The sequence below is a fragment of the Nematolebias whitei genome, chromosome 3, assembly GCF_014905685.2.
Source record: "Nematolebias whitei isolate Nwh7 chromosome 3, NemWhi1, whole genome shotgun sequence".
Lineage (NCBI taxonomy): Eukaryota > Metazoa > Chordata > Actinopteri > Cyprinodontiformes > Rivulidae > Nematolebias > Nematolebias whitei.
Genome location: NC_056500.1, coordinates 38,582,124 through 38,609,762, shown reverse-complemented (window position 1 = coordinate 38,609,762; position 27,639 = coordinate 38,582,124). Strand labels below are relative to the sequence as shown.

At 39.8% G+C, this 27,639-nt stretch overlaps 1 protein-coding gene across 1 annotated transcript; it reads right to left on the bottom strand.

Moving 5' to 3' along the window:
• Positions 1 to 4,751: 4,751 nt before the first annotated feature.
• tmem134 (transmembrane protein 134) lies at positions 4,752 to 26,103 on the bottom strand. Its single transcript, XM_037674945.1, has 8 exons — positions 25,904 to 26,103; positions 21,826 to 22,080; positions 21,679 to 21,746; positions 21,470 to 21,556; positions 21,305 to 21,381; positions 10,456 to 10,500; positions 5,080 to 5,133; positions 4,752 to 4,989 (listed from the first exon to the last, which is right to left on the bottom strand). The coding sequence occupies exons 2-8, from the start codon at positions 22,036 to 22,038 to the stop codon at positions 4,907 to 4,909; spliced, it is 627 nt and encodes a 208-aa protein (XP_037530873.1). The 5' UTR covers positions 22,039 to 22,080; positions 25,904 to 26,103; the 3' UTR covers positions 4,752 to 4,906.
• Positions 26,104 to 27,639: the final 1,536 nt, after the last annotated feature.

The window sequence follows — 27,639 nt, the reverse complement described above, 5'->3', positions numbered from 1 at the left end:
AGAAGAAGAAGAAGAAGAAGAAGAAGAAGAAGAAGAAGAAGAAGAAGTCAGTGTCTCTCAGAAGCCAAGATGGTAAGAGGATCACCAATTCCACCATTGTTGCGCAGAAAGAGTGTGGCAATACCAGAATGGTGTTACCCAGCGTAAAATAGCAAAGAAGTTATCATCATCAACCGTGCATAACATCATCAAAAGATTCAGAGAATCTGGAACAATCGCTGTGCGTAAGGGTCAAGGCCGTAAAACTCTACTGGATGCTCGTGATCTCCGGGCCCTTAAACGTCACTGCACCTCAAACAGGAATGCCACTGTCAAGGAAATAACAGAATGGGCTCAGGAATACTTCCAGAAAGCATTGTCAGTGAACACAATCCAACGTGCCATCCGCCGTTGCCAGCTGAAACTCTACAGTGTAAAGAGGAAGCCATTTCTAAGCAAGCTCCACAAGCTCAGACGTTTGCACTGGGCCAGGGGTCATTTAAAATGGAGTGTGGCAAAATGGAAGACTGTTCTGTGGTCAGATGAGTCACGATTTGAAGTTCTTTATGGAACACTGGGACGCCATGTCATCCGGATCAGAGAGGACAAGGATAGCCCAAGTTGTTATCAACGCTCTGTCCAGAAGCCTGCATCACTGATGGTATGGGGTTGCATGAGCGCTTGTGGCGTGGGCAGCTTGCATGTCTGGAAAGGCACCATTAATGCAGAGAACTATGTTCAGGTTCTAGAACAACATATGCTCCCATCTAGACGTCATCTCTTTCAGGGAAGACCCTGCATTTTTCCACACGATAATGCCAGACCACATTCTGCAGCAATCACAACATCATGGCTACGTAGGAGAAGGATCCGGGTACTGAAATGGCCAGCCTGCAGTCCAGATCTTTCACCTATAGAGAACATTTGGCGCATCATAAAGAGGAAGGTGCGACAAAGAAGGCCCAAGACGATTGAACAGTTAGCGGCCTGTATTAGACATGAATGGGAGAGCATTCCTATTTCTAAACTTGAGACACTGGTCTCCTCTGTCCCCAGACGTCTGTGAGTGTTGTAAGAAGAAGGGGGGATGCCACACAGTGGTAAAAATGGACTTGTCCCAACTTTTTTGGGATTTGTTGATGCCATGAAATTTGGAAACAACAGTTTTTTCCCTGAAAATGATACATTCTCTCAGTTTAAACTTTTGATCTGTGATTTGTGTTCTATTCTGAATAAAATATTAGATGTTGGCACCTCCACATCATTGCATTCAGTTTTTATTCACAATTTGTTTAGTGTCCCAACTTTTTTGGAATCCGGTTTGTATGATTTAAACCAATTTAGAGCCATTCCTGCAATTCCAATATCATATTCAAGTCTCTGTGGTACAATATTGTGATCATCTGTATCAAATGCAGCACTGAGGTCTAACAGGACCAGTGTAAACACCTGTCTATTGTCAGACACCATGAGAATATCATTAGTAACTGTCACCAGTGCAAATGTTTTACCAGATGACCTGACTGAAAATTGTTGGATTGTATACCTGGATTACTTAGCATGGACTTTGTTGGTTTCACCAGCGCAGTTTCAGTGCTATGGTGAGCTCTAAAACCTGACTGAAACTCTTCAAAACAGATTATTGCTTTGTAGATGTTCACAGAAATGACCAGCAACTATTTTCTCTAGAATTTTTGAGATGCTGGTTAGATTAGATAAAGGTCTATAATTGGTTAGGATGCCTGAGTCAAAGTTATGTTTCTTAAGCAAATGTTTAATTACAGGAACCTTAAAGCACTGTGGTACGTAACCATTTATTAGAGACGAATTAAGCAGAGCCAAGATGTGGTTATTAATTAGAGGAAATAACTCTTTAAACAGTCTGGTTGGGATGGGATCTAGCAGGCATGTGGATGGTTTGGATGAAGCTATTATTTTTGACGATTCAGAGAGCTCAACAGGACAAAAACTGTCCAAACATAAATCAGGTTCTAGTGACGTTTTTAAAGTTATCTCATCTGACAATGAACCAGAGGCAATACTGGGAATGTTGGTTTGAAAATTTTCCCTAATTGAAAAAAAAAAATTAACAATTATAAATAATCTCATGAAGTCATTAGGGATACATGGTTCAACAGAGATTAGAGTTGCATTCGGGCCTAATAAATCTGGCCCGGACCGAGCCCGTAGTCTCACCCTTCAAGCCCTACCTGGACCCAACGGATTAACGGTAATTAGAGGGCTGAACTCAGAAAAAAAACAAAACTTTTTTTTTAAAGTAAGCTTTTACTGCTTTTGTAATCAAATCAGTTTGACACAATAGTTTTAAAAATGCAACGAAAGGAAGATATATAAGATTTATTTTTATTAACAAGTCAACAAATGGATATTAACATACAAAATGAATAGCCTTAAAAAATCAATACTAAAGACAGATTATTATACAGAAGAACAAAAATATTTTCAGAGAGAAATTATTTGGAAAAATATAGAACAAAGCTATTTTAATTTAGACATAAAAGAAAGTCGTGTAAAATTAAGCTGAGTCACGCTGTCGCTAATGACGGAGTGATTTGACGTTCACCCGCACTACACCACAGAATAAAACTGGTGTGTGAATGAAAAATAAATTGAAAAGGCCTAAATTCTACAACAATGCTTACACTAATACTTTAATAAAAAAAATAGCTATAACAAATAACAGACGGCGGGTAAAGATAATAGAAAGAGGGCTGAAAGAATAAAAGCAGGAAATTAACATTACACAATCTTGAATTGCAACAATAACAGGACTTGGAGAGATAAAGAACAATAAAAATTATAAAAAAAAAAATATATTAATAAGAATCGCACAAACATGAACAAAATAAAAAGCGCATCTATACAGCTGGCTCAGTTTGTGCAGTCGTCCTGCAGCCACAGCCTCGTTTCTTAGGCTATGAACCTGTGAAATGAATCTGGCATTAGACCCCAAGTTGCCTAAATACAAAATTATAAATATATTTAAAAATCTGTCATGAAATTATTGTGTTCTACTTACATGGTTTTACATGTTGTCATGTAAGAACAATCCACTGTATCAGGTTTGAGAGCAGTTCTCCGCTGGTCTGTGCGACCAGCTGCGCTAAAAACTTGCTCGCTGCTGCTCACTGGGATGCAGAGCACAGATCCCTCCAACTTGGCCAGTTTTGGGTACACATTTGAGTTTAGTTTCCAAAATCCCAGAAAATCTTGTTCATTGGCCATAGCATGCTTTTGAATGATGTACAGTGTGACCTCATCATCACTCTCTGGCTCATCCACTGTGTTCTCCCACTCTGCAAATGCACTTGTTCACAATTTACACCATGTTAGATTGTGCATTCTTATTGAGTTTTATTTGTGCTGTATGATTCGTAAAACTGTATAAAAGCCCGAGACCGGCCCCGCCCACATATTAATGACATTAATATGGACCGGCGTGGCCCTAAACCAGGTATACCAAGATAGGATTTTTGCCATTAGATTAGTTATGGTATGGAAAAGGAACCTGGGGTTATTTTTATTCACATCAATTAAAGATGAATAATATAAAGTTCTAGCTTTACAGAGCACGTTTTTATACGTTAGCAGGCTATATCTCTAAGATAAGTAAAATTCTTCAACGTTAGTGGAGCACAATTTTCTTTCCAGCTTTCTAGATGCCCGTTTTAAAGTATGTAACTCAGAATTGAACCAAGGAGACAATCTCCACTGATTGATTACTTTCTTATTCAGCGGAGCAGCTTTATTGAGTGAAGTTTGCAAAGACGGAAATTTATTAACCAGATCTAAGTCACTACTCTGATGTATTACTCTGCAAGACGGAGGAAAACGATGGAAGAGAATCTTTAAATTTGGTGAAATAAAAAGGACAAATCTCAGAAGTTGTGTTGATTTTAACGTGGAATAATCAAGTAGACAAACTCAACTCTTGTTCACTTGCTCTTCCTCATGTTTAGTTGTACTGCCCACAGGCTTTTAAAAATCCTTAAACAAGATGTGACCCGTGGCGGTAAATCCGAGTCAGAATGATCAGGCAGTGGTGCAGAACATTTAAAAACCTTGATTTTTGCCGTAACTGTGTTCAAATGAGTCCCATAAAGACACGATCTGGTGATCCCGGTAACAAACAATGTATACTTTCTTTTAAATTAAAATGGGTTTGTCTTTATAAACAATCATTTTGATTTGTTTTTTTAATTTTGTTTTATATCACTTTTTTAATTCCAATTCAACCTTTATTTATACAGGCTCGTCTCATTGAGCCTGTATAAATAAAGGTTGAATGAATTTCCTTTCAAATCGACCATGTTTCTCTGTCAGCTGTCGTAGTGTCAGGAAATCCCTTCATATAATGTGTGGAATCTTTGTGACGCTTGGGGATTCCTCTTTTAAATCAAAGGTTGGAATTATAAATTATATCATAATCTAAACCAATAAACATCTTGTTTTCAAACGGGCATGCTCATAAACAATACCAGCTTGTTGCCAGGCCAGCTGAAAAAAATATTAACTAAATTATGTGTACGTTCTCATTTTGCCAGCAAGATTTTCAAACAGTTGGAGTGAAACCACTGCATGCTGGTCACTTTCCTGACAACTAAATTAACTCGAGACAAATGAAAACATACAAATGCTTTTATTGTAATTTCACAGACATTATTCACACAACACTAAAACCACAGGTGAGACCATTAATCTTTTTTTCTTCTTTTTTGTTTGTAAACAAACAGCTTAGTTCATCTAGTGGAAAAACAGTCGAAGCACGGAGCGGTTCAAGTAGTAGTGGTCATTACAATGATTCAAAAAGACAACGGGACAGTAAACGTTAACACGAGTGACAAAATACTCTTCAGTTTAATGAAACAAACGTAGAAAAGGAGTGAAAATGTAGTGTCATAAAAGTTCATTTTTCAAAATAAGGCAGGTAGAACAACTTGAAGCCTCTTCTGCCTCGGATTGCACAGCTGATGTAGATCACATGGTAGACTAGGAGGAGAGAGAGTTTAAAAAAGGACAATAAGTGTTTTTGTTCGATTTTAAAGTTGTAAAAGACCTTTGATTTTATGGTCAATTTACCTCCGGGGATAAAGAGCAGAAATCCAGGTATGAAGAAAATGGCACTTGAAACACCTGTGGGGACATTTTCATCATCAGAGACTGAGAAACACAAATCTATATAATTAACGTCTTGATGCATGCTCAATAATCCAGGTAGAAAAAAAAAAAAAAAGTTAAGTCTGGTCCTCTGGACCTTCATTCATTCATGTTTATTTGAACAAGGACAACACAATAAACAATGTTACATGTTAAAAACGAAGCAACCGTTGTTTTGTATGAAGGTTTTCTAGCCACAGGTTAATTTGCAAACCCAGTCCTTGGTTGGACTTTTATACAAAAACAGCTAAAATATATAGATATAGGGCAGATAACGGTGTGTTAAACAAAGTACTGCTGCTCCTACATGTGTCTGCGTGAGTGCAGCTACAGCGTGCACTCTCAGGACATTATTACCTGCAGTGTTCCCTCAGTGAGGACTGAACTAGGCAAAAGGGTCTTCTCCTACTCCGCTCCTGTTTCCTGGAATATCTTACAAAAAGATCTGAAGCCCTCAACCTTGACCTCTCTAAGTGGCTTCAAACATCTGTTAAGTTCATAGCAAAAACCAACTCAGACATGTTCCTGGTTTTAGTTTTCTACATCGCTTTACAACCTAGATGTTTTTGTTTGTTTTTTAAATCCAATTTTCCTTCATTTGTTCTTCTCAATTGATATGCTTTCTTTATGATTATCTACTGTTGTCTTTGTTGACCACTGTTGTCATCACTCTTTGTTAAAATCAGGTCTCTCTTGTAAATGAGTCCCCGAGGAGTTAATGCCAGAGCACATAAAAATAGGATCACCTAACAAACTACTGAACATCCATGTAGTAATGAGACAAAATGTGGAAAATAATATCAATTGTAACACTGCAGCTGTTATTTGGAACAAAGATACACAAGAAAAATGTTTAAAAAAAAAAACAAAACCCAGCCACTAGGGAGCACAAGCCACTGTATCTTGTGCCAATCCCAAGCCAAGGTAAATGGTGAGGGATGTGTCAGAAAAGGCACTTGATGTAAAACAAACATGTGAGCTCATTTAAACAACACCAAACCAGATTCGTTGAGGCCCGGGTTAACAACAACCACCTCCGGTGCTATTGACAAACAGGCTGCCGGTGGAAAAGGTGATACTGTTAGTCGAAAACTTGAAAGAAGAGGAATGAAAGTCAGCTGTAGTAAGAGAGAGTACATGTGTGTGAATGAGAGGGAGGCCAGTGGAACAGTGAGGCTACAAGGAGCAGAGGTCACAAAGGTGCAGGACTTCTAGTACTTGGGGTCCACTGTCAAGGAAAATGGAGAGTGTGGTAAAGAGGTGAAGAAGAGAGTCCAGGCAGGATGGAGTGGATGGAGAAAAGTTTCAGGAGTGATTTGTGGCAAAAGGGTGTCAGCAAAGGTCAAAGGGAAAGTTTACAAGACTTTTGCAAGACCAGCTGTGTTGTATGGTCTGGAGACAGAGACGTGAACAAAAAGACAAGAGACAGAACTGGAAGTGGCAAAAATGAAGATGTTGAGGTTCTCCTTAGGAGTGACAAGGATGGATAAGATTAGGAACGAGATCATCAGAGGTACAGCACAGGTTGAACAAGATAAAGTTAGAGAGGCCAGACTGAGATGGTTTGGACATGTCCAGAGGAGGAACTGTGGATATATTGGTAGAAGGATGTTAGAAATCCAGCTGCCAGGTAAAAGACAAAGAGGATAAATATGGATGCAGTTAGAGAGGACGTGGAGGTAGCTGGCGTGAGGACAGTGAGATGGAGGAGGACGACTCGCTGTGGAGACTCCTGGAGAGAGAACAGCTTAAAGAAGAAAAATGTAAAAAATAAAATAAAATAAAAAATGAACAAAAAGGACAAAAACAGGTTAGACTTTGGCGAAATGAATTCATTTTGAACTATAGTTCCACTCTTAGTCATACTGTCTCAGAATAAAGGAGAGGATTACTTTCTCTCAATAAAAAAAAAAGTTTTTAGAGCAGTGATGAGACTGTGAGTGATCTGAACACACAAACAAACGAATGAGCACCAGCATATCCAAAAATGACCTGGGGAAAACACTTAGTATATAACAGTGTCTAACAGTTTTGGTTGGCGCAGCTAACTAAAACGTTAGCTTCGCTAACCACTAATTCGCAAACTAAAAAATTAGCTTTGCTAACACTAAACCGCTAAACAGATAAAATAAATTAGTGGAAGCTAACACTAATCACATGCTACTGTCGCTGACACTGCAAGACTGTAATGTGAAAACATTGTAAGTGAACACAACTTAAAACAGTTCATAAATCACAGGTAAAGCGTCCACGTTTATGTGCAAAAAGACAAGTAGGTGTAAAAATAACTTGCAGAAAAGCTGATATTTTTAGGCAGTAAATATTAAAGGAGACTGCTGGTAAATATGGAAAGATTTAAGAATAATGTGTACTGCAAGAAAAAAAAAAAGCCAACCTTTGTGATAAAAAGTATGTTTAAAAGTGCAGAATTAGCTGTCCATGAAGACAAGCCTAAACACAAATTCAACTCGGTCCTTCAAGGCTCCTGTCAGCACAGTACTAAAGACGGATCGTTCTGAGTAGAAACGCGACTCACTTAAGAAAAACAGTCAATGAATTCAGTTCACCGCTGCATCAACGAGTCCAAGGTTAAACTCTTCCACGAGTTCAAAATTTACAGAAATACCAAAACGTTCTCCAATCTTGTGGCATAAAATAGATCCTGAATCCATTGTTTGCTTCAATCTGCAAGTTTTTGTTAAAAGATAAAATTAACAATGACTTCTATTATTTGACAAAATGTTTCACTTTACAACCATCCCTTTGTGGCTGCATCAGCTACCAATAAATACCGGTTCCTTCTACAGAGGGACCGGACTATTCTCTGAGAAGCAGATTAAATGTGATTACAGTCGTTAAACGGAGCAGCTCAGGGTTGAGCCAAAACACTGAAACTGTCAGATTTAAAACAAAAAGTATCTAAGCGACTTTAAACAACACTACAGTGAGTCAGATTCCACCAGAGCCTGTTTCTAACCCCGACCCGTAAATGTTGGCACCCCAAATTAAAACCAATCACAAACATTTAGTTAATCTCAACACTCTTCAGACAAATCTATTTTTAGAGGAAATATGAGCCAAAAGCTCGTTCGACATCATTGATCACAACTTTCTCCTAAACCGCCTCGTTCACTGTTGGGTTTTGTGACAGTTTTTTACTGGTTCTGGTCCTAGTTTTCAGACATGATTGAACATGTTGCCATCAGAGGAGCCAAGTCAAAGACACATATCGTCACTTGTGGGGTACCTCAAGGGTCAGTCCTTGGCCCTGTCCTCTTCATACTGTACATACAGTACTTTCTCTAGTTCAAGTCATCAGAAGCCATGGGATATCCTTCCACTGCTATGCTGATGACACTCAACTTTATATAGAAATGGACCGTTACCCTTCTGCTTCATCCTCCACATCACCACCACCACCACTCTCCACACTCACTTGTCTGGAGGAGATAAAGTCTTGGATGAACGAAAAAAAAAAACAGCTCCAAAACTGAGGCCATGTTGACTGGTGCTCCCCATAAAATCCAGTCTTCTCCCAGAACAGCTAGAAACTTTTCTGGTCATTACACTCTCTTCTGTTGTCACAAGCCTCTGTGTCTGGATTGATCCTCACCTTTCCTTTGACTCTCATGTTGAACACCTGTGTAAAACCTCATTTTTTCATCTAAAAAACATTTCAAGTCTTAGTTCCTTGCTATCACAGTCTGACGCTGAAAAACTGATCCATGCCTTTGTGTCTTCAAGAATGGACTATTGCAATTCGACTCTTTTTGTCATCTCTAATAAAAACCTTCAAAAGCTCCAGTTTATCCAGAACAGCATTGCCAGACTCTAAACAAAAACTAAAAAAACATGAGCACATCACAGCAGTTCTGCGTTTTCTTCATTGGCTTCCTGTTTCTGCCAGAATCCAGTAGAAGATCTGTCTTCTGACACACCAATGCAGACACAGTACCTTAATGAGCTGCTCATCTCATCTTCAAACTACCAGAACTGAGCTCAACACAATTGGGGTCGAGTATTCTGCCCTGCTGCTCCTCAACTGTGGAATTCACTTCCAAACCACCTGAGGGAACTACAGACTGTAGGATCCTTCAAAAAATTATTAAAAACTTTGTTTTGTCGTTTTTGTGACCTGCACTGATTTTAGTGATTTTTATCCATCTATCCATCCATTATCTTCTACCCACTTCTTCCATTTTGGGTCTCGGTGGTCGCCGTATCATTAAAACAGCAATCACTGTGCGAGGGGCGGGGTACACCCTGGATGGGTCGCAAATCCATCACAGGGACACAGAGACAAACAACCATTCACTCTCTCACTCACACCTAGGAACAATTTAGAGTTACCAATCAGTCTAACATGCATGTTTTTGGTCTGTGGGAGGAAACCGGAGTACCTGGAAACAACCCACGCATGCACAGAGAGAACATGCAAACTCCACCCAGAAAGGCCCCCGGACCGGGATTTGAACCAGGGACCTGCTCGCTTAGAGGCAGCAGCTCTACTAGTTGCGCCACTGTGCTGCCCGTGATTTTTATAATTATTGTTAATTTATTTTGTTTTTTACGATTCTTGATATGTAGCACTTTTACATAAATGGAATGCATTATCAATATTTCCAAACTCTTTCTATTAAAAAAACACAAATAATACATGTACAATATCCAAGTATAAACAAAAGAAAAGTGTTAAGATAAATACGAGAGGTCAAAAACCTATGGGGCTTCATGCCTATTCTGAAGCCAAACTATGAGAGGCCCTGTAGGCCATCATTTATTACAAGTCCCCTCTGCTCTCCTGCTGTACTTTACCAACCAATCAAAATTTAGTATTGATCTTCCTAGGTAAACTTAGCTTACATAATCGTTCCACAAACAAAGAATGCATGTATATAGCATTTATGCTAGTTACATGCATTAATTATTAAATAATTATCAAATAATTAATTATCAAATAATCAAATAATTATTAAACATTTATCAAAAATAATTACTCTGAACACACAAATATTAAGTTATACATATATAAATAGCATTTTTTTTTCTTCTTCTGATATGTTCAAACTTTAACAAACAAACCAAAAGAGCATTTAGGCTCCTACACCCCCACTGGTAACCCAGAGGTTGCAGTAAAACATTGATTTGTTTGATATTTGGTCAGTAGCTTGTTAATGTAGGTCGAATTTATTTTAGCATGCGTCTTCATGGCTCAAAAACATTTGGACTAACACGCCGATTGTGCAACTCCTGAAACCAAAATCCAACACACGTAGCAGAGTGGTTTCTCTTCCTTACCTGCGTTTGGATTAAGCTGTATGACGATCCCTGTGAAAATGAGAGCTGAAAGAAGTAAAAACAACGCAAAGTGAGAAAGACAAATTCATAATCTGACTATTAAAACTTGTTTATTTCAAACAACCTAAACGTGTTTGGTAAAGTCAGTTTGTTGTTTGATTGATCAGTGAGAGGACAAAGTCCAGAGAGAAGACGATATCCCTGACACAACACTGAGCAAACGAAGGGGTGAAAAACTGCAGACTTGGGAGTGGTTTATGATAAAACAATAAAAGCATGTTTAAAAGCTTGGACAAAACATGCCTTTGTTGAGTTTCTGTGCTGTTTCTATCCTGCTTTATTGTAAATGCATGCTTTCATTTCTCTCTAAATAAAGTGAAACTGGTAAAAAAAAACAAAAAAAAAAAACATCCAGAGTTGCATTAAAAGTTTGTAAATGTTAAATATTGTTTTTCTGCTAGAGTATGAGCTAAAACATCATATTTTCACACTTGTACCAATAGTAGAAGTAAAAAACAGCCTCAAAGCTAATGGAAATATAAATAGTAGGGGCGTAACGGTACATATATTTGTACCGTGATGGTTCAGTGCAGATGTTTTGGACGGGTAAAGAATAAAGATACAACCTAAACACTACGTGAAACAAATAAACATGGTAAGTTCAGAAAAACCCACATAAGCAAAAAAACTGCCTGTTTAATTCAAATCAGCTGGAAGAAAAAAAGCACCCTGGTGTCACTGGTTACCAACAGCTTCAGTAGTGTGCATGTATGGGAAGCAGTTCTATCATTTAAGCAATACTTTGAAACACACTGGCAAACTATAATAATATGAATTATGTTCTCACACTAGCACTCAGTTAGCTGAGAAGTTTGCAGGTTGTGTCAGGAAGAGCATCTGTTGCAAAAAAAAGTTATACTGCGAGTGTGTTGACCCCTGAGCAAAGGAGCAGCCAAAAGAAAAACAACTTTTTCTTAAGAGATACCTCTCTGAGGTTTAACATTCTGTTTGACACATTGTCTGTGGATTATTGTTCACGCTTCAGACTGGATTTAAAAAATAAATAAAAAAATCAACTGGAAAATATAACGTTTTTCATTTTATAGTGAATTTACCAGTAGACAAATCCTACATTGATGTACATGACCTTCTCCTCCCTACTAACAAAACTTCCGGGAACCATGACCTCATCCTGAGGTACACGCCAAAGTGTGTCCCTCATACTGAAGTACATACTTAACTGTGACCATTGTACTATGGTACGCACCAAACGGTGACTGTCATACTAAAGGTACGTACTGAACCGTGACTCCAGCAAACCATTACAACTCTAATAATTTAGCTGAAGTAATTGAAGTTAATACAGAAGATTAAAAACAAGGCTTTGATGTGTGACTTTCCAATAACTTTTACTTGAATGGTTTTTATGGTTTTCCGATACATGACTCGCTTTATGTTGAGTTAGCTCACAGGTAGACATTTTACTACACAAGGTGAGGTTCAAATTCAGATTTCATTGTTGTACGTATTAGAGAACTATCCAACACAGGTTCACATCAGGATACATTCTACTCATAATAGATTGTGTTACTTGCTAACTGTTACGGCTGCAGTGGTCTTTGCCTCTTTTCCTGGTATGGTTCTGGAGACAGGCCTTCTGCAGGTGTTCTGTGTTGCCCTGATTGGTGCTCCTCTGTGATAAAAGCTGCCAGGTGTGCAGCAGGGGAGAGCTTCCCTTCCTCCTCCTCAGAACACCTTGTGGATTGGTTCGTATCAGTGTGGTTGGGGTTTGTTTGTTGGTTTGCATTTACCCATTGAGGCTACTTTTCAGGGATTAAAATCTTTGTTTTGGGCCATGCTCCCATACAATTTAATAAACACTATCTTCATTTAAACTGAAAATCCTTGTGTGGCCTCCTTTAATGTTACCCCCACCAAACAAGCCTGGTGGACGTAACATTGTGGGGGCTCGTCCTACACGTTGTTGGTGCCGTGTTTGGCGTTGTTTGTTCTGTTCAGATGGCAGTTACATGCTCCTGTTTTGGTATTGTTGTGTTTTCTTGTCTTGCCGGTTGTTTGTGATTTTGGCCTGGTTGGTTTTCTTGTTTCTTCTGTCTGTTTGGGGGTCCATGAGGATTTTGTTTTTGGGGGGCGGCCGAGTGTGTCGTCTAGTTGGTTGAAATCGGTGGGTGTTGGCAACTCCATTTTTTTAGTCGACGTTGTTTTTGTTATTTTTGGGCTGGATTCTGGGCTAAGGGCACCGCTTGGTGCTTCAACTGCCTTGGCTGCCTTGGCTCTTGGAGGAAGGCCTGAAGACTAGGCGAGGTGAGTCAGTTTTTTTTGTTTGTTTGTTTATGTTTGTGTTCCACTTAGTTAGCTGTAGGAAAGTGGAGATTTGCCATTTGTTTGCACCAGTCATACAGTTCCTCATAGTTGTTGGGTGAAAAATTTGGGTATTTGCTGTCTGGCTTTTGGAATTTAGTTCCAATTTTGTTAAAAAATGGATACTGTTAGTTCTTTTTTGGCTTCCCCAACTTTAGAACTTTTGGAAAAGCTCACCAAGGAGCAGATTCGTCAAGTAGCTGAACACTTTCGAATTGATTTTGAAGCTGCAAAAGGATGGAGGTTACCCCAGCTAAAGGGTTTTTTAAAAGACAATCTTGTGAAAATGAATGTCTTTACTGTTTCTGTTTCAGACGCTGATATGACGGACAAGACTTCCACTCATGCAGATTCGTTAACCGGTGCCTCTAGGTCAGATGAGGACATTTTGGATCCAACAGTAACTCAAGATTCTCAATTAAAGTTTCAATCTAAAAGAACTGAGTTTGAATTGCAGTTTGAGTTGGAAAAGTTGCGGCTGGTCCATGATGAAAAAAGATTGGCACGTGAACATGAACTGGAAGAGAAGAGGTTAGCACGTGAACATGAATTTGAGGAAAGGAGGTTAGCACGTGAACATGATGAAAAGAGGTTGGCATATGCACATGAGTTAGAGCTTAAGAAATTATCTCTAGAAGCTGAGCATCTGAAGTTGAGGTCTGAGGGTAGGTTAAGTGGTGGAACTCTTAATCTGTCTCAAATTAGTGATGGGTTCTCTGGACGTAACCTGGTTAACATGTTGAAGCTGTTACCTAAGTTCAATGAACAAGATCCAGATATATTTTTCTCTTTGTTTGAGGACATGGCAGAGGACAATGACTGGAGTGACTCAGATTGCTCCATTCTCCTGCAAAGTGTACTGGTGGGTAAGGCCCAAAAAGCTTATGTTTCATTACCTTCAGCGGAAAGAAAGGTGTACAAATCTGTTAAGGAAGCTGTTTTGAAGGCTTATGAACGGGTTCCTGAATATTATAGGCAGCAATTTAGAAACTACAGGAAGGCTGAAAAACAGACAAATACAGATCTTGCCAGAGAACTGAATGCCCAATTCTACCGTTGGTTATCGGCAGAAGGTGTAGATGACTTGCAATCCCTTTGCGAGTTGATGGTGTTGGAACAGTTTAAGAACATTATTCCACGTCGGATTGCCACTTATGTTAATGAGCAAAAAGTAAAAACCGCTGCTAAAGCTGCCATTTTAGCAGATGACTATGTTCTAACACACAAAGCTGGGAGTGATTTTAATGTGGAAGATAGTCATTACCTTAAGGAATCCCACCATGAAGGGTTCCCTAGTAAAACTAGATGGGATCCTACTTTGCACTTTAAAGCCGCCTCAGTTTGTAACTATTGTCGTGAGAAGGGACACTGGAAAAATGAGTGTCCTTGGAATTCCAAATCTAAACCAGTTAAGAGTAAACAAGATCATCGTAAACCTGTTGCATTAGCCGGAGTTTTGCAGTCGAAATCAGTGGAGTCTACACCTCCAGCTGAAGTTGAAGGTGTTAGACCAACTGTTTTAGCTGCACCTGTTGACTTTAAGTCTTTTCCAGAACCGAGTCTGGTAAGCCTGGTTCTATCTGCAAGAAGCTTGTCTGTTTGCCAACTCTTCCTGTTCCCTTGTCCCTCAGTGAGTTGATTGCAGCCCAGCAGGAGGACGCTACCTTGGCTGCTTTGTTTAAACAAGTCCAGGCAACAGAAAAGGACTCAAAAGTGTCACATGGGTATTTTCTTCTAGAAGGTCTGTTGGTACGTAAATGGTTGCCTTATAGTGACAGGGAAGTTGTTGGACCAGTTTATCAGGTTGTTGTTCCAACTAAGTTCAGAGACCTCGTTCTGAAAACTGCCCATGGAGAGCTGGCTGGCCATCTGGGAGTTAATAAAACCTATAGTCGAGTGTTGCGTTATTTTTATTGGTCCCGTCTGAAAAAAGATGTCTCTCTTTTTATAAAAACCTGTCACACCTGTCAGTTAACTGGAAAGCCTAATCAGAACTTGAAACCAGCTCCACTTTTTCCCATACCTGCTGTTGGTGAACCTTTCGAAAACTTAATTATTGACTGTGTTGGTCCACTGAGTCCTTCAAAGTCAGGATCGGTGTATTTGCTGACAGTTATGTGTAAAAGCACTCGTTATCCTGCAGTATATGCCCTGAAAACCATTACAACAAGGTCTGTGGTCAAAGCTTTATCTAATTTCATTTCCGTGTTTGGAATTCCTAAGACTATTCAGACAGACAGAGGTACCAATTTCACTTCACGCATGTTTGCTGAGATTTTGAAACAACTTGGTGTAGCCCATCAACAAAGCAGTGCTTATCATGCACAAAGCCAGGGGGCACTAGAGCGTTTTCACCAAACTCTGAAGGCATTGTTGCGAGCATACTGCACAGAGTTGAATAGAGATTGGGAAGAAGGTTTGCCTTGGCTTCTTCTGGCAGCTCGTGAAGTGGTACAGGAAAGCACAGGGTTCAGTCCAAACGAACTAGTGTTTGGACATCATGTACGCGGGCCCCTTGCTGTCCTAAAAACCAACCTGGAGAGTTCTGATCCACCATCAAACTTGTTCGACTACATTAATGGTTTTCGTCGCAGACTTTTCTTGGCTGGCAGATTAGCTTCTGAGAATCTTAAAAAAGCTCAGAAAAAGATGAAACGATGGTTTGACCAGAAAGCTGAAAGTAGAGTGTTTCACCCAGGAGATCGGGTGCTTGCCTTGCTTCCTATTCAAGGATCTCCATTTCAGGCCAAGTTTTCTGGTCCATATTCTGTGCTGAAGCAGGTGTCTGCACAGGATTATGTGGTCTCTACCCCTGACCGTAAACGACCCACTCAGCTGTGCCATGTAAACTTACTGAAACCTTACTTTGGTCGTACTCCGGAAGAAAAAGACGTACAGGCCGTTGCTGCTTCTGTGAAAGTAGACCTGAGCTACACAGCAAGAGTAGATGAAGATGTACAGACTCCAGAAGACACTGTATTACAGCCAAGACTTAGGAACTCGGAGATGTTGTTAAACCTACAACCCTTGTTGAGCCATTTGTCTACTGAAAAAGGAGAGCAGTTGATTTTAGATTTTCATATATTCGGTGACATCCCCATGTGTACTCACTTAATTGAGCATGACATTGATGTGGGGGACGCGCAGCCCATCCATCAGCATTTCTACAGAGTTTCTCCAGAGAAAAGTAAAGTTATGAAATCAGAAATTCAGTATTTGCTGGACAACAGCTTGGTTAAACCCTCCTCCTCCAGTTGGGCCTCACCCTGTGTGCTAGTTCAGAAACCGGATGGTACTTATAGATTCTGTACTGATTACAGGAAACTAAACAGCATCACAAAACCTGACTCCTACCCGCTTCCTCGGATGGAAGATTGCGTTGACTGTGTTGGAACTGCAAAGTATGTGAGTAAATTTGATTTGCTTAAGGGTTACTATCAAGTACCCTTGTCTGCTCGTGCCCAAGAGGTGTCCTCGTTTATTGTACCAACTGGATTATACTCTTACAATGTCATGAGTTTTGGTCTTAGGAATGCCCCAGCCACTTTCCAGCGGTTGATGAATCAGGTGGTGGCTGGGTTGGAAGGTTGTGCTGTTTACTTGGATGATGTGGTGGTTTTCAGCGACACATGGACCCAACACATGCTTCGCATCCGACACTTGTTTCAGCATCTTCAGGATGCTCGTCTAACTGTGAACTTAGCCAAATGTGAGTTTGCAAAAGCTACAGTGACTTATTTAGGAAAAGTTGTCGGGCAAGGCCAAGTAAAACCGGTAAGGACTAAAGTCAAAGCCATTGATGATTTCCCACCTCCTACAACAAAAAAAGAATTGATGAGATTTTTGGGGATGGCAGGTTACTATAGAAGCTTTTGTGAAAATTTTTCCACTGTGGTGGCTCCATTAACTGACTTATTAAAGGCTAAAGTCCAGTTTAAGTGGTCCTCGGCCAGTCAAAAGGCATTTGAAAATGTCAAGCTCCTCTTGAGTTCTGCCCCTGTTTTGTCTGCTCCAAGGTTAGATCAGCCATTCCAAGTACAAGTTGACGCAAGTCAAGTAGGTGCGGGAGCCATCTTGCTGCAGACTGATGAAAAAGGTGTGGACCACCCAGTATGTTTCTTTTCTAAAAAGTTCAATCAACATCAACTGAACTATTCTACCATTGAGAAAGAAGCCCTGGCTCTAATTTGGGCATTGCAACACTTTGATGTGTATGTGAATGGAGGTTCATTTCCTGTTGTGGTGTATACGGATCATAACCCTTTGACCTTTTTGCACTCCTTACAGAATCCAAATCAGCGTTTGGTGCGATGGGCCTTGTTTCTGCAACCCTACAACATTGAGATTCGGCACATTAAGGGCACGGAGAATGTGTTGGCGGATGCCTTGTCTCGTGCCAGTGATGGACCAGTTTAGCGGTTGCAGGGCACCGTGATGGACCCTCTGTTTGAAGGGGGGAGGTGTTACGGCTGCAGTGGTCTTTGCCTCTTTTCCTGGTATGGTTCTGGAGACAGGCCTTCTGCAGGTGTTCTGTGTTGCCCTGATTGGTGCTCCTCTGTGATAAAAGCTGCCAGGTGTGCAGCAGGGGAGAGCTTCCCTTCCTCCTCCTCAGAACACCTTGTGGATTGGTTCGTATCAGTGTGGTTGGGGTTTGTTTGTTGGTTTGCATTTACCCATTGAGGCCTACTTTTCAGGGATTAAAATCTTTGTTTTGGGCCATGCTCCCATACAATTTAATAAACACTATCTTCATTTAAACTGAAAATCCTTGTGTGGCCTCCTTTAATGTTACCCCCACCAAACAAGCCTGGTGGACGTAACACTAACCAATATTAGCCTATTGAAGGTATGTTCACTGTGCAAAAGTTTTAAACTACACCTATATTTTGCTTTTAAGTAGTTCAAATTTTAAAGTGGTCTCGATCAATAATCCTTCAGATGTTTTGAAGGTTTTTCTATGACCTATGGTTCTTTTAAATTTATTGATTTATACTTATTTTCTGTCCAGCTCTTGTAACCATGACAACCAACAGCAGATGAACAGATGAAAGTCATGTATTTTTGTCACGAAACCAAAGTTTGAGGTTCAGGCATGAAACTATGAATGGCTTGAGAATCAGGGACCATAAGAGGTTTAATAATTTGGCACTGAATGAGTGTGGGCATGGAGTTTAAGTAGTGGAGAGAACAGGTGAGCGGCATGAAGGTTGATTGCGGTGAATCAGCTGAGTGGGCGTGGTGACAGAGAAGTGACATGAGCAGACTTGAAGTGCAGACTGACAGGAGCTCAGGGATAAACAAAACATGAAGGAGAGGGGCAGAAAATGTGGCATGTCATGAAGGGGAAGTGAGCAGATTGGGGGGGGGGGCAGCGGGGGCCGCTGATTAGTGATGTCAAAATGAAGCTTTTTGAAGCATAGAATCATTTTGAACCATTGTGTCATAAAGTGGTTCACTACCCGAAGCTTCATTCAATTCCCTTGGGTGACATCTACAGGCAGTAGCGATTGTTGCACCAACTGAAGTCCTGCGAGTACGATGCACATCTTGCGTAATTAATAGCACTTATGTTTGTATATATGTGTGTTGTACATGTGTTTTTAGTACCTCATTAAAGATTCTGAGTAAATTACCCATATAACTCTAGGCTAATTTAAAAACAATGTGAACTGTGGGGGTGTGGGGGGCGGGGGGGTAGGGGTCCGTGTGTCCTCCCCCATAAAAATTGGAATAAAAGAGATGCCATTTCCTGCATTTTGGTGTATTTTAACAGGTTGTTAAACATTTGAATGAATGAATGAATGATTAAAAAAAAATGTCTTTACCAACACACATTGATGGTGTGAGCGGAGCAAAGCAGATTACTGAACTATGGCAGAAACATTATCATGATATTTTTAATGCTGTTAAAAGTAATGCATTTATTGTTGGAAATATTGATAGTTAAAAGTAATGCATTTATTGTTGGAAATATTGATAGTAATGACAATGTGGTTGTGTCCCCACAAGAAGTCTTTGAGATTGTAATGAAGCTGGATAATAAAGCATGTGGGTCAGATAGGGTATCTGCTGAGCATCTAAAATATGCAAGCAGGAAACTGTACCCTCTGCTTGCTATATGTTTTACAGGCTTTCTTATTCATGGAGTGTTACCTGACAAATTATTGTCTGTCATTTTAGTTCCTATTGTGAAGGATAGAGCTGGTCAAATTAACAGTAAGGATAATTACAGGCCTATAGCTCTGGCCGGCACCTTGTCTAAGGTACTGGAGAGGGCTGTTTTGAACAAACTGGAAAGATTTTTGCTGACCTCTGATAATCAGTTTGGTTTTAAACGTAAACATGGAACAGACTTGTGCATTTTTGCTTTAAAATAAATTTTAGATCTATACAACAGACACAACACCTCCATTTTTATGTGTTTTATTGATGCCTCAAAGGCCTTTGATTATGTAAGCCATGAAAAGTTGTTTCACAAGTTGTATAACCGAGGTGTCCCCAAATGTTTGGTGAGGATTCTTGTTTTTTGGTATGCTAATCAGCACATGTATGTAAAATGGGGAAACTCTGTATCAGATCCCTTCGGAGTTTCAAATGGTGTGAGACAGGGTAGCATCCTGTCTCCCTTTTTATTTAATGTGTACATGGACGATCTGTCAAAGCTCTTAAATGACTGTGGAACAGGCTGTAGGGTTGGTAACAGGATCATCAACCATTTAATATATGCTGATGATCTAGTGATTTTTTGTCCTTATACTGCTGGCCTGCAAGAGCTGCTGCAGGTGTGCTCCGATTATGGAAGAGACTTTGATATAAAATATAATTCTAAGAAAAGCAGCATCATGATTGTGCGGAGCAGAGAGGACTCCGAGTTGATGCTCCCTGATTTCTTTCTGTCAGGCAACAGGCTGAAAATCAGTAATGAATGTAAATACTTGGGGCACTATGTGACTGCAGACCTGTCAGATGATAGAGACATTTACAGACAATGTCGTATGCTCTATGGACAAGCTAACATGCTGATACGTAGGTTTGGACTGTGCTCAAAATCAGTTAAGATCCAACTGTTTAAGGCCTACTGCACTCCCATGTATACCGCTCACCTGTAGAGACGTTATAAAAGGAGCAGTATGTATAGACTAAACGTGGCATATAATGATGGCATGCGGATGCTGCTGAGGGTACCTCGATGGAGCAGTGCTAGCAAAATGTTTGTTGATGCAGGTGTGCCTACCTGCCCTGCGGTGCTGCGTAACCTCATGTATAGATGCATGTGTAGGTTGTCTGAATCTGAAAACTGTATCATCGCTACACTGACCAACCCTGGACTAAGCTCTGTACGATACTTTTCTACTTTATGGACTCATTGGCTTTTGAGCCTTTATAGAAAAACTTTTTAATTCTGTGTTTTTGCTGTTTTTTATGTTTTTTTTAATGGATCTTATATTGTGTCTGAAATAAAGTAAATGAAATGAATGAATTTGAATAAACTGGTTAAAAACAGGTCTCTCTTGTAAATGACGAGGGCCAATGAGACTAACAACCTGTATAAATAAAGGTTGAATTGAAATTACCATTTTAGAGAGCAACAATTAACAAGCCTGTGTATGAATGCACGTCCTTGGCAGTCTGTCAGGTGTCCTTGTTGGTGCTAAAATGCTATTTTAAGTTTCAGACTGTGTTATTGTTGGTATCTTTCATAGATGTAGCAAAGAAAATTGGAACAAATTGTATCTTTGCAATAGTCTGCCAGTAACAAAGTAACTAAAGAGCACATTTAAATTTGGTTACATTGTTTTATGTCAACACAAAACTGGTCCATCTCTTGAATGTAGGAGTTGTTCAGGACTGAAAGATTCATGTCAGAGTTAAGTGACTTAAGAAACAAACAAAAAATAATAAAATCTTGAAAAAAGGGACAAAAACAGGACTGAAAATTACCTGAAAATTATTCAAAAGCCAAAAAGACAGAAAACTTAGAGTTTCAGAAAGCTTGAAGAACTGCTGATCAAGACAAACATTAAAATAATACAAGTTTGTATAGTTGGGAGTAAAATATGATTAAATGTGACTCGGGTTAAACGAGTGTTTGTTAATTTGTGAAATTTAAAGCTGAACTGCAGTAAATTTGACCTAAACAAAGGCAATGAAGGAATACATATTAAAAAACAATCAAGTTGTTTAATCAGTAAAAAATCAATAGAACCTGCTATTTTTTGTCCTTCCAGTGAATAAGTTCCCGAGACAGAAGTAGAAACAAACAAAAATCTGCTGAACTGTACAGAAACTATCCACTCTCATGTGGTTGTGAAGCTTTTATTTCACTACATAATTTATCTGCCTACACATGTGTAGTGTTAGATAGTTGTCTGACTTGATCAAAGTACAAGTATAAAACTTTGGTTTTACTTGCTTAACTAGGCAATCTTTTTCTGCTTTTAGAAAGTTAGACATGTTTTTGACTCACCGACTCCAGTGATGAGGAGGAGGAATGAGGCGAGAACAACTCTTCTGTTTTTCTTCACCAGCGGATGGGACACCCACCTGAGAAACATGTTTTTAATGCACCTGTTTGTTTCTGTTTCTCTGTGTGAAGGTGTATATGAGTGCGTGTGCGGATGTTTGAGCTTACCCACAGCAGTGTGCAGAGAGCTGCGTGACCGAACTCAGTGTGCTGAAGGACCACTGGGAGCTGCAGTAAGACAGAGTCGAGGGGTCGCTGTGAATAAAGCACAAACAGATCTCATGTCACATGTTGAGCATGCATCAAGATAGATCTCATGTCACATTCGAACGATAAACACATGAGACACCAAGAAGACTCTTACTCATAGAACCCACCTGATTTTGAAGAAGTTATTGAAGGAGGAATTGCCATTGTTGCCCAGGACTTCTTCGTTTTCCAGGTTCTGAAACAGCAGCAGGCGTCACTGAACAGCCCGTCTCTACTTCCTGTACAGAGACAGGTGAACAGAGATGTGTGCGTACCTGGTACTTCAGGTTACTGTGCTCAGGGGAGCCAGTGGCAGCAGGGGAAGGATGAGACTGAGGTTTGGAGAAAGTCAGGGGACCGAATGTCATCTCTCCATCTCTGTCCTTGTCTCTGCCTTTCCACCCGTCTGTCTCTCCATCAGACACAACCCCCTCCTCTTCTCCATCATCCAGGACGAAGGCGTCATCAATAGTGAACTGCGCTGCCATCGTTTGCCTCCTACACCTTCAGGTCCTCCGACTTGGTTCTCACTGTGTACAGAGTTACAGCAGCACACTGTGAGACAGCTTGTTCATTATTTTAACATGTTCTCCCTCACAAACTGGTGCTGATGTTAGGATGAAATAAAAGGATTACAGTTTTTTTATAAGTGCAGTACGTCAGGGTGATATTAGAGGTCAGTCTGACAGATGATGATTGCAATAATTGTTTAAGATTGTCCTCCACAACATTTGTCTCGACAATATAGTTGTTTTTTTGTACAGAAATAATCATTTTCTTTTTTAAATTTTCCTTTGACCAGACAGCATTTAGTCAGTTTGGTAACAAAACAAGTTGAACAAATATCTTCTGTACCAGGGTGAGGTTGGCACTTGGCTGAAATCCAAATGGATGTTTAATCAATAAATTAGCTTCAGTTCACGCCATAAATGATTATTATTACAATAAATGACAACGTTTATTAAGACTGAAACACATCTGCAACATCTGCTTAAAAATGTTTATTTAGTAAGTTTTAGCAATGGCGTAAGGCTTACACAACCTAAAAAAAAAGTAATCCATCCATCTTCTTATTTGCTTTTTCCTTTGCAGGTTGTGGGGGAGTTGGTGCCTCTCTCCAGCAGTCACTGTGTGAGAGGCGGGGGACGCCCTGGACAGATAAAGTCCAACAAACGAGACAACCATTCACACTCTCACCCAGGGACAATTTAGAGTTACTAATGAACCTAACATGCATGTTTTTAGTCTGTGGGACAAAACTGGAACACCTGACAAACCCACACATGCACTAGATAACACACAAACTCCACACTAAAAGGCTGGGAAGCAAACTTGTAACTTTCTTGCTACGAGACGACAGCACTAACCACTGGACCATCGTAACCACAGTTAAATTTAAACAATTATCCAAGAGTTCAGTTGTTGTCAAGCAGAAATCATCGAACTAACCCAAGCAGCTACACGGTGGTGAAGTTGGTTAGCACTGCTGTTTCATAACAAACAGGCTGCAGGTTTGACTCCCAGATGAAGCGCTTTCTGTTTGGAGTTTGCATGTTCTCTCTGTGCATGTGTGGGTTTTCTCAGTCTAGTTTCCTCGGTGGCGGCTGTGGCTGAGTGGTTAGAGCAGTCGTCCTCCAATGCAAGAGTTGGGGGTTCGAATCCACCAGCAGTCACATATCGAAGTGTCCCTAGGCCAGACGCTGAACCCCTCATAGCCTCCGATGTGTGTCCCATCGGTGTATGCATGTGATCTAAAGCACTGATTAGTCTCTTTAGAATGATTTGTTCAATTAGCATTGTATAGATCTAGTAGAGTGCTGTATGAATGGGTAAATGAGGCACAAATTGTGTTGTAAAGTGCTTTGAGTATCTCGATAAGATAGAAAGGCGCTATATAAGTACAGTCCACTTACCATTTCCATTTACAACAGATCAAAAACATGCATGTTAACCTGATTGGTAACTCTAAAGTATCCCTAGGTGTGAGTGAGAATGAATGGTAGTTTGTCTCATTTGTCTCCATGTGTCCTTGTGATAGACTCAATCTGTCCCCTGCCTCCCACACGTTAACTACTGGAGATAGATACCAGCTCCCTGTGACCCTGAGCGAGAAGCAGATAAAGCCCATGCGTGGATGAATAATTAGGGCTGAGTACCAAACCTAGGTTCTTAAATGGCACCGACCGAACTGCACCGGTCGGTGCATGGGTTGAAACGTCACTCTTTTTTCCGATGTCAAATTTCGGTATTGGCTGTAACGTGTCACGTGGTTTCAGCATGCAGGCTGGTAAAACACCAGACATATGACAGACTACGTGTTTACACCCAGAGCTGTATTGAGCTGCCGCACCTAATCTATGTATAATGTATGTCTATGGTGCTGGTGACGCCCACAGACGGGTTCACGTGTGCAGTGCGTGTTGTCGAACGGCTTCGACAACACACGAGCAGACAGTTGCTTCGTTTTTCTCTGCAAGAAGAGAGAAGGGCAGCAGCAAATATAAAATAACGTTTATTTCTAACATCTGGCATCATTTTAAAGTGAAACATTAGATTTTATGACACACTGCTATGATGTACTTTTAGGTCAGCATTCATTTTTTGGTCATCTTTCTATGAGATTGATGAATACAATTAAAACTAGTTTTTTATGTTAACTTGAAATGTTCTTTTGAATGTGCGTTTTCTTTGGCCAGCCTCCAACAGCTTGAATACAAGTGGCGGCTCCGGAGCAGAAATATTAGTGGGGTAGACATTATTTTCTTGAAAGTTTTTATAAATTACGCTACATTTTTTGTGGTTGAAAAAAAGGGATATATGTTGCTTAAAATTTAATTTATTGTTGTTGGGTTTTTGTGTGTGTGTCTACAAAGTTTTTTTTTCTCCTCTCTCCTGGTTGAAATTGTGTCTTGTGAAAAACAGTCTAATAATCAGAGAAACTGACTGATTTAAATTTCATCATACTGAGGTATGCAACTCAACAGTGACCCTCATACCGAGGATTTAAAGACAGCGTATCTCCACTGTTGGGCTCAGCAGGTTTCGCTGCAGCTATTCCTGGGTTTGAGCTCACGTCAGGTCTAAATAAACGTTGTATCAATGCAATAAACCAGCCGAATGTGTCCACAGGGCAGAAAATCAGACATCCCAAATGAAAGTCTATTGGTCCTGCCTGTTCGGATCTGCTTTACGAATGCGGGTCATTGGATGGTACTACCCCATAACGGTAAATAAGAAAAAACTGAGGATGAATCAAAAAATCTTTTTAAATTCCACTTGAAATTGTCACAATAGTTGAAAAACCACACTAAACAAAGCACAGCAAGCTCAGTAAATAAGTAATTTACATTGTTTATTAGAAGAAACTACTTTGTGGGACTAATTATATTTTTACATGGGGCTCCACCCCACCTGCTCCTTTGGACCAAGTGATGAATACATTAGTTCAAAATTTCAGTTTATTTGAAAGGAAAAACACCAAAAGGAGGTGTAGGAAGTGGTTGAATGTGATTAATGGTACTTTTACATCTATAAAAGGTGAAATTAAAATGATTACCACAATTTATACTCAAACGGTTTTTGGATTAAATTCCCATCGTAAATATTTTACGAGTGTGGTTTGTTTGTTAAGATGTAACATTTGTGTAATAAGTTACAGATGGGAGTTGTCTGGTTTCCACAGCTAGATCCTCCTTTCCTGGAAACTGACGTACAAGTGTAACGTTATAATATTGTGCACACCTCTCCCATATGGAACAACATTTATTTCTACTCTATAGAAAAAAGTACATATATTATGAGTGGTTGGAGAAATGGATCTTGTGGTCATTTTGGAGATATTTTCTTGACAACGCTAAATAATCAGACAAAACCATTTATTCAAAGCTTTAGGTTCTATAAAAGTAGAGCAAAGTTTACATTTCTAATGAAGGATGTAGCCTACTGTTAAATAACCTGTTTTTGGTTGTTATGTTAAGTTTGATGCGCAATCTGAGCCTTATTTGCACGGAGGTCTCATAAATTATCATAACTAAACTGAAACAACAAGCTCGATGTTGTTTGCGTTGGATTTAAATGTTTATTCAAAAATACTAAACAAAGTTTAAAGTGCGCATGCGTGGTAATTATGAGCGACATAAATTAAACGGAAGCTGCTGTACTGTGTGTCAAACACAGCTACAAGCTTATTTTGAATTTAAACAATGACTAAAATAAAATATGGTTTTGTGTGTTTAGTTGGAGCGGATGGAACCGAACCTCTGTAGAGAACCCGACAGCTAACTGTTGTCGGTGTTGGCCATTGTTGTCCTCTTTCCGCTAACTAATCAGATGACCAGGAGAAAAAAAACTTACTGTCTTCTTCGGAAAATCTTTTCCCCGCCGAGGTCAAACTTGTCCTGAAGTTGATTAAAAATCATTCGTTACATATCGATACTCTTTAAGCCAACTCAGCAAAAGAACTTGATATTAAAACTTGATTTTTGTTTGATTGTATGTGAGAAAAGAAAAAAAGGACTTCTTCGGAAGTTTACTCGCGCGACTCTCGATTACACACGCCTGAATCCGCCCAACGCTTCTCGTTCTGTTGAGAACAGTTCAGGCTGCTTAATGGAGTACAGATTTAGCGATCGACCCGCTAATTTCAAAAACTTTAAACGCATGTATTTAAACTATTTTTCACAAGCTCAGCGTCATAAATATGATGAAATAAAGTGACAGACATTGTTTTCGTTTTTCAGGAAATATGCAGTCTTGTTTCAGTCATGGAAAGAAGTCTGAAGCGTCCTGGATGTGTATATATATATATATATGTATATATATATACACACACACACATATGTATGTATGTATATATATATGTATGTATGTATATATATATATATATATATATATATATATATATATATATATATATAGTGCCTTGCGAAAGTATTCGGCCCCCTTGAACTTTTCAACCTTTTGCCACATTTCAGGCTTCATACATGAAGATATAAAATTTCAATTTTTTTGTGAAGAATCAACAACAAGTGGTACACAATCGTGAAGTGGAATGAAATTTATTAGATGTGTCAAACTTTTTTAACAAATAAAAAACTGAAAAGGGGGGTGTGCAATATTATTGGGCCCCTTTACTTTCAGTGAAGCAAACTCACTCCAGAAGTTCAGTGAGGATCTATGAATGATCCAATGTTGTCCCAAATGACTGATGATGATAAATAGAATCCACCTGTGTGTAATCAAGTCTCCGTATAAATGCACCTGCTCTGTGATAGTCTCAGGGTTCTGTTCAAAGCGCAGAGAGCATCATGAAGACCAAGGAACACACCAGGCAGGTCTGAGATACTGTTGTGGAGAAGTTTAAAGATTTCCCAAGCTTTAAACATCCTAAGGAGCACTGTGCAAGCAATCATATTGAAATGGAAGGAGTATCAGACCACTGCAAATCTACCAAGACCCAGTCGTCCCTCTAAACTTTCATCTCGAACAAGGAGAAGACTGATCAGAGATGCAGCCAAGAGGCCCATGATCACTCTGGATGAACTGCAGAGATCTACAGCTGAGGTGGGAGAGTCTGTCCATAGGACAACAATCAGTCGTACACTGCACAAATCTGGCCTTTATGGAAGAGTGGCAAGAAGAAAGCCATTCCTCAAAGATATCCATAAAAAGTGTTGTTTAAAGTTTGTCACAAGCACCTGGGAGACACACCAAACATGTGGAAGAAGGTGCTCTGGTCAGATGAAACCAAAATCCAACTGTTTGGCCACAATGCAAAACGATATGTTTGGCGTAAAAGCAATTAGCTCATCACCCTGAACTCACCATCCCCACTGTCAAACATGGTGGTGGCAGCATCATGGTTTGGGCCTGCTTTTCATCAGCAGGGACAGGGAAGATGGTCAGAATTGATGGGAAGATGGATGGGGCCAAATACAGGACCATTCTGGAAGAAAACCTGTTTGAATCTGCAAGAGACCGGAGACTGGGACAGAGATTTATCTTCCAACAAGACAATGATCCAAAACATAAAGCCAAATCTACAATGGAATGGTTCACAAATAAACATATCCAGGTGTTGGAATGGCCAA